General features: G+C 40.6%; 1 protein-coding gene across 1 annotated transcript; it reads right to left on the reverse strand.

Annotated features, from left to right (window-relative positions):
* Positions 1-1469: 1469 nt before the first annotated feature.
* Positions 1470-12431, reverse strand: CKAP2 (cytoskeleton associated protein 2; the record flags this gene model as incomplete). Its single annotated transcript, XM_082479557.1, has 9 exons — positions 1470-1707; positions 2574-2964; positions 3677-3749; positions 4281-4448; positions 5032-5218; positions 5925-6748; positions 7810-7885; positions 10180-10267; positions 12371-12431. 9 exons carry the CDS (start codon positions 12429-12431, stop codon positions 1470-1472), a joined length of 2106 nt encoding a protein of 701 aa, XP_082335683.1.
* Between the last annotated feature and the right edge of the window lie 247 nt (positions 12432-12678).

Here is a 12678-nt window from a genome sequence, read left to right on the forward strand (position 1 = left end):
TGACCTTGTTTTTTATGTCTGGAAACATAACCCGTAGGTGAGGAAGGGTAAGTAAAATGTTGACTGCAAGATGTTCTTTGACAAGATATAAGGAAATGCCTCAAAACAGGCAAAACCAGCTAAAGTTGCTAGCAAAGCATAGAAGTCTCAGGCAGTCATGTTGACAGAATGATTTCCACGCTGGAGAAAGCATTTCCACTTCACCAACTTCCAGAGTTAAAAAAAAAAAAAAAAAAAAAAATCACCCTGAGCCTGACCCTGTGAGCCCATGACAGAGCAGAACTGGCACAACACACCAATGTTCTAGCCAGCACAGGAACCATGAGACACAGCAGAGTTAAATCCTCCACAACAGAGAACCAGAAGAGCCTGCCTAGACCATATCCTGATGGGGACATGTTTGATCCCATGTTACTCCTTGTAAGATTACAAGTGGATGCTTCGACATGCTCATCAGTGATCAGGAGGGTTCTCTGAAGAAAATGTAGTGCAATAGTGCACTTAGTTTGGTTTCTTGTTAGATACAAAGAGCATGTGCTTTCTGCAAACAGAAGATTCTAGCCATAAGGACCAAGGTGTGTTTAACAGTGAAAGCTGAATGCTCAGCTAACATTTAAGTTACAGTTCATGTAAACTCTGCATACTGAGGATACTGAAACACTCAGCTTCTGCAGTATGTGAAAAATTTCACCATGTTCTGCTCTGACAGTTCACTTCCAAGAACAGACAAAAATAATTTTCAGAATTCCAGTCTCAGGCCTATAGCCATGTTCTGCAATTAGTTTCCAGCCTAAAGCCCATAAATAAAGAACAAATAGAACTCAGTTGATTAGTTTAATAAGTCTACTGTATTACAGACTAATGCAAACCAACATTAGAACAGTCACAGAGTAATTAGAGTATCAGACCTCATTCTAAGAGAGATTACTTGATCATGAATAATCCCAGCAACTAAAGGGATTATACTGTTTTGTTGAAGTACCTCCTAAAAATGGATACAACACATCAAGCAGTGTAACAACACATTAAACTTGGTGTACACCTTACTAGCTTATTTCAGTTCTCAAAACTAAATGTTGCTGTGGTAGACATTGCCTTATTGGAATGCCTATGTTATCTTTGTTTCTTAAACTAAAAGTTAGATTGTGCAATTCTAAAGAATGTATAGGAATTGCAACAGGAAAATGGTAGATATTAGCAATATACTACAATCAAGCAGTTATGAATGATATTTAAAATGAAGACACTGATGTTTGTAAGTACTAAAACAGAATAGATTTACCACAATTTTAAAAAGGCAGAAACTTATAAATTCAAAAGTTTAGTGACTTAGGCAGTCAAATTTCATGTTAAGCCATCCACGCAAGTTTTAGACTGCTCCTCTCTCAAAACTGCTAAAAACAAACACACTCCAACTCTCCTTAAAAAGGATCTAATCTTTAACCCCCATGTAGCATTAATGCTACTTTTTACTCTTCTACTTCAGCACTTGTTTCTTTGAGCACATCGCTCTGTTTGTGGATAAATGGAGTGGCTTTTGATTCCAGTTCTCCCAGCTGTTCAAGTGGAGAGGCACATGGATCTCTATCTTTAACAGTATCCGACAGCTTGCACATCTTCTCCCGAATGCGTTGAGAATACCGCAAAGGGGTTACAATTTTCACATGTTTAGCACTGGAGTCATTTGCCTCATGCTGCATCTTCACGCTTAAGGAAAGAAAAAAAATAAATCACTACACATAGGCATACCATCATACAAATTACCTCTGTAGCATGTAGCAGAAACAGCAAGTCATGATTCCTATTCAACTCTTTCCCATTCTTATAGCCAAAGGAAATGGGAGACAGGCCCTTTCCCATTCATACAGTTAAATCCAGATGTACAACTTTCTCTTGGGAACAATATTTCTATCTGGAGAACCTCCTGAAAAAAGTTTCCAAAGGATGATTCACCCCCATTCCATTAGGGGTAAACTTCTTCCTGGTATGAGGGATAGCAGACAGCTGCCAGGAGTCCAGCTCCATCAATTGCCAAAGCTGAGCACAACTTTCCTAAGTCTGCTACCTTGGAAGAAACCTCGGGACAAGAAAGAATTTAAATGTTTTCTGTTTTGTCCTGAGATTACTACCCAGATTTTTGCCTCAGTATACAAGTAAGATAATCTTTACAGGACAATTTCATCTGGTTCACTTCTGTGTTGTGTGACATACAACCACATGTACATTTGAAAAAGGGAGGACTGGAGACACCTCCCTTCTTTCCACCTAGCTCAGTGTAGAACTGTTACTGCCATGTGGGCTGTGGGAGGGGAACCAAAACCTGGAATTTATCTCTGCCACAAAGAGGTTTGATTACTCTGTAGTGAGGCATTCAAAAAGCAAAACAGTTTGAGTAGAGGAGTTTATTTAAAAGGACTTCCTTCTGAAGGAAGAGGAAGCAATCCTAAAAAACTAAGTTCTTGAGAGCTTTTAACTAGTTGTTCACAAATGCAGTGCCTCCCTGATTCAAAAGGACACAAACATTGTTGCCCCAAGCACTGCAAACTTTCCATAGTTACCTGAAGTAATCTTACCTTTCCAAGCATGGTGTGGTAGATGGATTGTATCTCATTAAGTAAGATGTGCCATTCTCCTCAGGATAATTAGCTGCTTGGGCTATATCATTTACCTCATCCTCATTTTGCCCTTCTGATTCACGTTTTCCTTTCTTCTTTGCATGTTCTTTAGTCTTGTGCTTTTTAGTCTTTTTTGGCAAGATCTCTTCTCTTAGTTTCAAGTCTAAATCCATTTCATCTTTTTTGATCACTTCACTGCTAGTCTCTGCCTTCTTGTCATCACTTTCTGCTTTTTGGTCATCATCAGAGTAGAGATCCTTGAAGGGTTCCTGAACCTGCTCTACAGATGAATTGGGTTCCTTGCTGACTTCCACTACCTCACTTAAATGAGCTTCTATCACAGTTCCCCCTAAAATTGAAATATTGAAGAAACACAGCTGGGATTAGTTACAACTAAAGAGAATTTAATGTTTTACAGACAGCTCTGAAATCTTAAAGCTTTACATGAGAATGAAAGTTAAATATGTGTTGAGTCTGAGCCACAGCAGTTTAAGTAACTAATAATTTTAGTCACCTTCAAGAACCTGCAACCTGAAAACTCAGGCTAAGTACATCCTGAAAAATCATTCTCTTCCTTCCCAAGTGCAGCAGCTCTGAACAAGTATTTCAGTCAATTTCTGGGGTCAAATATTTGTCAGGTTATGTTATACTGAACAGGAATGTATATGGTTACTTCGGTCCCCAAAATTGGAATATTTACCGCCTTTAATTGACAACCTGTTGTAACATGACCATGCACCCACATGATTTTTAGGCACATGATTTTTAGCTCACAAGAATGTTTTTATTTACTTGTTGATTATAGGCTAAAATAGCTGGACAACATTGCTTTGATAGAGTTTAAGTAGAAAGTTTGAATATGAAAGCATCTCCACTACTCATTTTTAACATGCCCACAATTGAAAAGGATTAGTTTAGTCAAGGTTCTTTTCGAAGACAATTGAGTACAAAATGATCACAGAGAAGTTTCCATGAAATAGAATTTAATATAGGCACAAATTTTTTAAACAGTGTTGCCTGTCAAGCCAGACATTTAACTAAAATAGATTACTCACACTTACCATCCTCAGACTTAAAAAGGCTTTCAGTATTTTTCATAGTATCTATTAGTGTGTGTCGTAGTTCATCTTTAGGCTGGAAAAAAGTTGTACTGTTTTAGAAAAAAAATTCAAAACCTAATCATTTCAGCTTATTTGGTATAACAGTTACAGGGAAAGTGGTACAGACCACATGATGTTCATGTTACAAACTCTCGTTTAATGCTGTTCAGACATAAGTCAGAACACAAGTGAATCCTGTATTTGGTGCACTAAGACTGTATTTGATGCCCTGAAATCTTGCTGATATTAAAGCACAGGAATAAAGTCCATCAATAACTCGAAAATTAGGTTGTTTTGGGTTTCTAGTGATACTAGAAGTCTCAGTCCTTAATTTCTTCTAGGTTGATCATCATATGGTATTTTGATGATCCTAAACCATTCTTTTTGAAAGTACAAAGTATTTTCAGTGGTTACAGAGCAAACCAAATCCAGTTTATGTTCAGGTAGGTAACACAGCTGTCTTACTATAAAAGGATTTATTAAGATCAGAATTAGTTGTATTTTATATATCATACTTTCACACCTTTATATTTGCTAATCTTAAGCTTCAAGACAAGTTGCTCACCATTGCTCCTGCCAAAATGGCCTCCTCATAGACTGCAATAAGACTTTCAAGAGGGCTCGTCTGTTCAAGACGCATACAGCAGATCCAATATTTTGCAAGCTTTTTAGCCCCAGGAATGCTCCGTGTCAGATCTTCCAGCATGGCACGTACTTCATCACCTTGACATCCCTAAATTCAACACAAGAGCAGAGATTTAAATGCAGTGAACGTTGAGGTGCTGTATTTTAGCTGGTTTTGAACTAGAAAGCAAGCATTTTTTCTTTCTTTGGAGAGTAACCCTGAAAGTTGAAAATGGCAAGTATTTCCAAGACTGAACTATGCACTTAAGCAGAACTGTCATTCACCTATGCTTCCAAATGAGAATTATTTATACAGCCTTGTAAGTAGAAGGGATAGTAGAATGCATAGACATCTTCAGAACTACTTAAAACAGACTTTCTCAGATATCCAGGCAAGTTTCTGCAAAGGTAAACTTGTTTTAGATTAATTACTTCATAGCTCCTCTCATTACATTATAGCTTTTCTACTTTATTATGTTACCGTTATTGCCTCATCTTATTAGGTAGTTCAGTAAGTTAGTGAAGCTTAGGTGAGAACTCATTTCTTCAGGTGTTGGCAAAAAGCTACGATATTGGTTAACTTGGGGAGCAATTAATCCCCTGGATCTGATTCACAGGTCCAGCATGCCCATAGGACTTTCATGTTGTAGAGACCTATACGATTAGAACTTGGTAGGCAAGGGATTGAATACCTGTTCAGTTAACTGCAGACATTCTGCGAGAGTCTTGTTGACCTTTTCACTATATAATACATGCTCTAAGGAATCACCAGAAGAGAATTCTTGTTGCTTGCTTTTAGACTGGGGTCCCAGAAACACAGATATAGGAGGTCTCCTCATCACTTTTCCTCTAGATGCCCTCCATTCATCCAGGCGAGCTCTGCATTTAAGAATATTATTAGCTGAAGTGACAGATGTTTTATTTTTTTCATTGAAAACTAGAAACTATCTCTAAAGACACAATGCATGGAGAGCAGCCCAGAACAACCCTATCACACAGCTTTTAAAATCTGGAACTGATGTATAAGTATAATTCAGTCTTCATATATATTTCATTTCAGCCCCATCTCCCTAGACCACCAATTTTTAGTAAATGCCACTTTACAAGGATACCAAATAACTTTTAGCTGATGAATCTTCACCCCATCACCTAAGCTGTATTCACCAAGGTGAAAAATGTTATTGACAAGTGCTCTCCTTCAGTCCATAAACATATTCCCTTCTATACACATCTTGCATCACTTTTTTTTTTTTTTAAAAAAGCAGTGGCATGCACATGCAATTTGCTTACAGGATTATCTGTCATGCTTAAAGCTGTCACAAATCCTAGCCTAAAAACCAGAGAGCTCAAGCAATATATGTTTTCTATTTATAACTGCACAGGACAAGCTGTAAGGCTGAAGAGCTGCTGCGATTAGACTTAATACTGAGAAATCGGGATTCAGACTACAGTTTTAGTCTGCTGCCATTGGGCACTCAGTTCTCTTATTTTTCAGTACATCTACAGCAAGAAATAGATCAAAAAAGATATCCTTGGAAAGGTCTAAATACCTCCCAAGATCAAGCTACGACAGTAATTCAGTTACCTTCTCTCTTCTGCTGACTCTTTTGGCAGAACAGGTTTTCTGTTGCCATTAGGTTTAGACTCCTGTCCCGACTTTGTACCAGGAACAACAGAAATTTGTTTTTCTGTAGCTTCAGGCCTTGCATTGTCACAAAAATCTGCATATTTCTTCACTCTTAGTGCTCTGTGGTCAGATTTGTTAGAAGCAAACTTTGGTGGCTGCGATACCCTTCCACCAATTGTTTTTTGGACTGTTACTTTCTTCGATGCTACAGCAGGCGTTGGTTGCCGTTTCTTCAGACTGGACTGTGAGTTAATAGCAGCTTTGTCAGATGCTTTGCTCTGGAATGAGAGGACACCATTTGGTTTTACAGAATTAGGGTTGTTTGTGACTTTGATGGTCTTCAGTACTACACTACATCTGTTCGTGGACAAAGACCTTGCTGCTGGTTTGGTGGCAGAAGGAAGAAGCTTCTTGTCTGGCAAAGAACTCTTTTCCCCCTCACTTCTTGGTGCTTTTCGGAAGGAGTTTATCTTGGATTGGATAACTTTGCCACGATATGTACCGAGCACTGGTTTCTTTGGTAGGCAGATACTTGAATTTTCTTTTTCTGCAATCAATTGCTTCTCTTTTATGCTTTTTGTTTGCAAGAAGGACTTGCTAAGTGACATGTGCTGAGATTTTATTTCGGTGACTTCATCCCTGGAAGCATGATCTTCAGGATTATAGTTGGTGCCTGGTATGGAATTTGTCAGTGTGATTGTGGAAGAGTTTAAAATAACATTTTTTTCTGAAGTTCCACTTGATTGGTTCCATGACAGTTTATTAGCATTCTCTTTATTTTCCTGAAATCAAAAGTATGTCCATGGAGATGTTAGAAGTACATTTGTGCTGCATGTTACTTGTTTCCAAAGAGGCTTTCATTCATTTACAGGACTAAAGTGATTAACAGTAAATGCCACTTTAAAAGTATCTACAGAAGCAGTGTATATATACTGGGTAGAATATTTGTCAGCTATTATTGCAGAATTCATATTATAAAAAATAATCACATGAGACATTAACACAGACTAAAATATCTCCCTTCAGGACATTTAAAAAAAAAAAAAAAAAAGCCCTTTGTTCTCACTCCTGGAATTTTTCCCCTCAATGCTCAGTTTAGAAATTTTAAGGTTTTTGCTTTCTTCCTCAAGTAACTCCAGGTGTCTCAAATCTCCCTGAACCCAAACTCAAAACCATCTAACATGAACACAGGTTTTCTGTCAATTTTTTTTTTTTCTTCACCTTTCCCTGATGATAGGTCTGGAGAAGAACCTGTATTTTGCTATTTCTAAGCAGCCCAACCATATGCATCTTAATTCTGGAAAAGTAACACAAAATTATATAGAGAAAACACTCCCTTGAACTCAGATTAGGTATTGACATCTATTTCTGACTGTATTAGATTTGCCAGCATCCCAACTGAAAAACCACACACATTCAACAATTTGTTAAATTGTTATGGTTTTCTTCCAAGTAACAGAGTACAATAGAAAAATTGTCTACTCTGACAAAAGGCTGTTCAGATTTTAAATAACTTCCCTGAAGACTGAAAATATATCCAGAAAGTGCTGAGAGTCTCAGGAAGTGTTATTAAAATGTAATTACTATTTCGGCAATAATGGTATCTTCTTTAACCAGTCAGGTACAAACTGAATATCAATATGATCCATTACATACAGCAATGTGACAGCTCTCCAAAAAGCATAATAAGCAGTTACTGAATAAAGTTTTAACAAACTGTACCACTGCACCTGAAAACTTCCCATGCTCTGGAAGTCATATAATTTAATACAGTTTAAGTAAGTGGAATGTTGTAGCCACAGAAACAGTGCCATCAGTATTTGAAGATCAGTCAAAAACTTACCATTTCTGGCTTTGGAGATGTTGAGACCTGTATTTTGTCTTGCAGTTTATTGGTAGCTGCTCTCCTAGTTCTGCTGCTACTTAAAAAAACAAACAAACAAAAAAAACCACCACACAAAACATCTTGAATTGTTCTTGCAACATAAGAAAGAAATGTTTTTAGAGTAAGTTCGCATGGTCCAGGTGGCAGTCTGCAGGCTAAACTCACACTGAAGCATATCTGTTCAGCTTGTATTCTTTCTCCAGAAAAAGTATATGGCTAAGCAATCACTGATCAGGGACCAGGCTGCAAAACATCCCTTCTTGCACCATAAAGAGCTGGCTAACGTTGGGGAAGAAAAGAAAACAGACCCTATTTACTGCAAGTGCCATTCTCATGTTTAAGGATGAGTACCAACCTGTCTAGTTTGATGCATCTGCTACGGAAGGTCAAGTTTCTAAATGCTGCAGTTGAGGGGGAAGAGGGAGCAGCACAAGGAGTTGAAGCTCAGCTACTCCAATCGTCAGAGGCCAGGACATTTGAGGCGAGTCTGAACAAGGATACATAGTTCCTACCACACTGACATGTTCCAAAACCTGCAGTCAGGCACCAGAGCTGGCATCAGACTACCCAGTGAGTAACAAAACCATCAAGACCAGTATTGTCTCCTAGCAACTATGAAAATATATTGACAGCTCAGAAAAAAAAAACATCTCAGTTTAAAGTTACAAATCCAAATTCTTCCTCAAATGCTTCACAATTCGTTGTATGAAACACATGGCACTATTTCATGTGACTGAAAATTAACATTCGAGTTAGCAACTGATATCTTTGCATCATGCTGTCACCTCCATGTCACCTATGATAGAGAATACACATTAAAAGAATTGATCAGAAGTCACAGAATCATAGAATCATTTAGGTTGGAAAAGACCCTTAAGATCATCAAGTCCAACCGTTAACCTAGCACTGCCAAAACCACCACTAAACCATGTCCCTAAGCACCATGTCTACATGTCTTTTAAATACCTCCAGGGATGGTGACTCAATCACTTCCCTGGGCAGCGTGTTCCAACACTTGATGACCCTTTCAGTGAAGAAATTTTCCTAATATCCAATCTAAACCTTCCCTGGTGCAACTTGAGGCCATTTCCTCTCATCCCATCACTTGTTACTTGGGAAAAGAGACCCCCACACAACAGGCTACAACTTCCTTTTTTGGTAGTAAACAGGGTGGAACAGTGCTAGCTTCACAAAAGGGCAATATCTGCAAGATAAATGCATAAGTCATACCCACATACATACTGGCTCTAAACAATGAGTTAACTGAAGAATACGAAAAGCTCTGGAGTTTAATAGCCAGAGAAGAAACTGCAAGTGAGGAGGAATAACGTAGATCAAATACTAAATTAAAAGTTTTGCTACAATGAAAGTAGTTGGCACTGGTTGTCTAACACAAGATAGCTTTCTACAACATGAAAGAACTTGCCTTTTGCTGCTACACAGAGCCAAGTCTTTGACAGATTGTATTTATTCTTGTCATTTATGCATATTTTATATTCAAAAATCATTGTTCAGTTAGATTTGTACTACCAAATAGTTCTGTGCTGTTGAACATGGGACTATGCCACCTCGTGTATACAAAATGGTAAGCAAGACTTCCCATTTAGATGGCAACAAATTCCAGACTGAAATTTACCATGTGCAAAAACATAAGTGACAAAGCTACACCATGAACTATACTCCTTCACACCACTGTCTTCTCTGGAGAAACTTCTATTGCTTGCTGGAAGGTCTTATAATGAATAGTCCAGACTTTAGACAACAGCAGGAAGAAGACTTAAGGACAAGTCAATAAAAAGAAGCACTACTAATTAGTGATAGGTGCCCACATTCTGCTCACAGAACTTTATGCCTACCTGCTGGCCATTACACAGGCTGGGGTTTATTACAGTATATTTGCTTTTGGTAGGAAATAGTGGATTAGGACCTATAAAAACACAATGAAGCTAGATCAAGTGGATTGTAAACACATGCAACATAGCCCAAGTAGAAAGAGGGGAAAAAAAGTTATTTGCTGAAGGAAGGTTATAGATGCAAACAGCTAAGTGACATCTGAAATGAGAGCTCTGCCATGAAGCTATCTTGTCCTGTCTCACTCTCTAGAGGAACAGATAATATACTTCATGAATTGCATCTCTTATACATTTGCTTAACAAAAACATTTAATATTTGCTAACAATAAAAAGACTTTAGGAAATCAATGTGGTCAGCAGTCTTGTTGCATGGTGTCACCTTTCAGTTGAGGTTCTCTCCAAGAACTGCTATTTACATCTTTCCCACCAACCATGGACCTTTCTAAAGGAATGTAAGCTATAGCAGAAATACTACCTGATCGATGCCTCGTTTTCTTGAATGGGCACTCCAGAAAAGGTCTTTTTTCTTGATAGATATTCTTCAACTTTTTGTCGCCTTTGTTCTAGTGGGTTTAAAAAAAAATAGACTTATTACATGATTACAGCTAAAATAGCAATGCCAGACAAACTTTGTCTCTTCGAAAAAAGGAAGTGCAATTGGAAAAGCATCAAGACATTATAAAACATAGACACTGTGGATTAAGAAAGGCTTTAGTTTAATATTCACATCTTATGTCTTACACATTCTCTCATTTCTTGAGAAAGGCTGTGTTCAAGGGGCGGTTGAATGTAATTTCACAGCTATACAAGATGGCTGTTTTGCTGCATTAAGCTAGAAGAAACATGATTTTGTCATCTGAAGAAGCCAGGCTCTTTCTTTTACCTTCTGGATGCGTGTCCAGTATTTTGCATACTGCTGGTTCAGCAAGCACGCTTTTCACTTGTGACAGTAGTGAGGTAAATACAGCACACATGAAAAACGCCATGCAAATGAACATCTGTAAAATGTTCCTCTTCCATTGTCAGCTGGGCATCTGTACCAATGCTGGACCAATGGGACTGTTAATAACAGCCCAAAACGATCCTGAAAAAGTTTTAAGCCAGCTGTCACTGACTTAATACAGAAAGTCATTCCCAAACAGGATACAATTTCCCATGTTTTCACTGGTTGACTGCATACCAGAGACGTCCTTCATAGGACTACGTCTTTCTTTATTGCCATAGGGAGCTAGTGACTTTGACTTGCTGGAAGCAGCTGGGTTAAGATGGCTCTAGCACCCACACAGTCAGTCTAGACAGTTAAGGCTCCAAGTGTTAAAACAACAATTCCTTTATGGCATTCAGGAACTCCTGGCATTGCACCATCCTCCATCACAGACAGGCTCATTCAGAAGTGGAAGTCTTCAATGAACTCACATAGGAAACCCAACTTCTGCCCCTCCTAGGAAGGCATGAATCCCCTTTTGAATGTGTTTGCACATGTTCTTTATGTTTCGTATTTTGTCTTGCCCATTGTTCTTGATTCACACTTTAGCAACCTCTGGAAAGTCCACTGACATGTTTCCTCAATGCTGAGATACTTCTGTGTTACTGAAGTTCTACTGAAGTAGAAATTGCTAAAATATTATTGCCTTTGAGGACCTGAATATTAATCCTGAAAAGAAGTAGGCACTTGATTGCATGGTAAGAATCCCACAGAATAGGGTAATTACCCTCAGAACCTCCTCCAAGTATAGGAGAGTTGAAAATGGCGAGGTCTTTCTCATGCCCTGACACACCAAAGCCTGAAACACAGAGCCAGCAGAGTGGATAGAGATTTAGGCTTGCAGCAACACTGCATTTCACTTAGGATATAGTGCCTTTTTAGCACTGCTGCCCAAGCCCATGCTGAATGAAACCTGAGGGGCAGTGTACATCACCTGCTTCTGAAGAGGTGTACACCTAGTACACCAGAGGTGTACCCACCAAGAGATGTTGCACAGCAACAAGCTCAGCCTGCCTAGAGCCTCCTGGGCACCTTCTGCTTCAGGAACTTGGGTCTCACTGACTCCAAACAGCAAAGCCCCATCAAAGCAATTCAGTTCATTTAATTTGCAGAAGCCAAACCGGTCAGAAAGTCATAAATAGAAGAGTGCAGGCCTAGATCGGAGCGTTTGCTTGTGTCAATAAGATGCGCTGAAGTCAAGGTGTGCCTTTTACCATGAAGAAAAAAGGCTTCCACTCCAGAATCCATGCCTTGGGGGGGGCGGACGGACGGGACTAGGGGGAGAACAGGCCCCAGCCCTGCCTGGGTGGGACGACGACGACGACGACTAGGGGGAGAACAGGCCCCAGCCCTGCCGGGGGGGGGGAGGGACGACGACAACTGGGGGGAGAACAGGCCCCAGCCCTGCCTGAGGGAGGTGGGGTGGGAGTGAAGTCTCATCGGCCAGCTCGTACCGGTCAGAAGCATTAAGTCCACGATGGCGGGCGCTGCTGCCAAGACCTACCAGGATTCCGACCCCACCTGAGGTGGTGCCCCCGTCTCCCGCTTCCCGGGGAAGAGTGACCGGCTCCTCCCTCACCCGCCGCGGCCTTACCCAGAGACCGAACGCCTCGGCTCCGCGCGACCGGGAGCGGAGAGCGGTTCAGCCCCTCGGGGCTTTGTCTGCCGGTGCCCACCTTACCTCGGTACGCTGGCTCGGACCTGCGGCTGGCCGGGAGCTGAGGCGGGGGAGGCGTCGCCATGGCCGCCCGCAGTATAAAGGCAGATTGCGAGAGCGGTTTGAATCACCCGCCGCACAGCGCCTCCCTGATTGGGCCGGCCGCGGGGCTTGAACTGGCCAATGGTGAGCGAGAGGGCGGTGCCGGCTGGTGAGCAGGGCGGGCGCTGGGGAGTGAGGCGACAGGAAGATGGCGGCCGCTCCTCAGGCCGCCGCTAGAGGGCGCGGCGCGGGCGGGGATGGGGCCTGCTTGCCCGGCGGCTGCGGGCGGG

The sequence above is a fragment of the Vanellus vanellus genome (genome assembly GCF_965231255.1).
Source record: "Vanellus vanellus genome assembly, chromosome: 1".
In the NCBI taxonomy this organism is placed as follows: Eukaryota; Metazoa; Chordata; class Aves; order Charadriiformes; family Charadriidae; genus Vanellus; species Vanellus vanellus.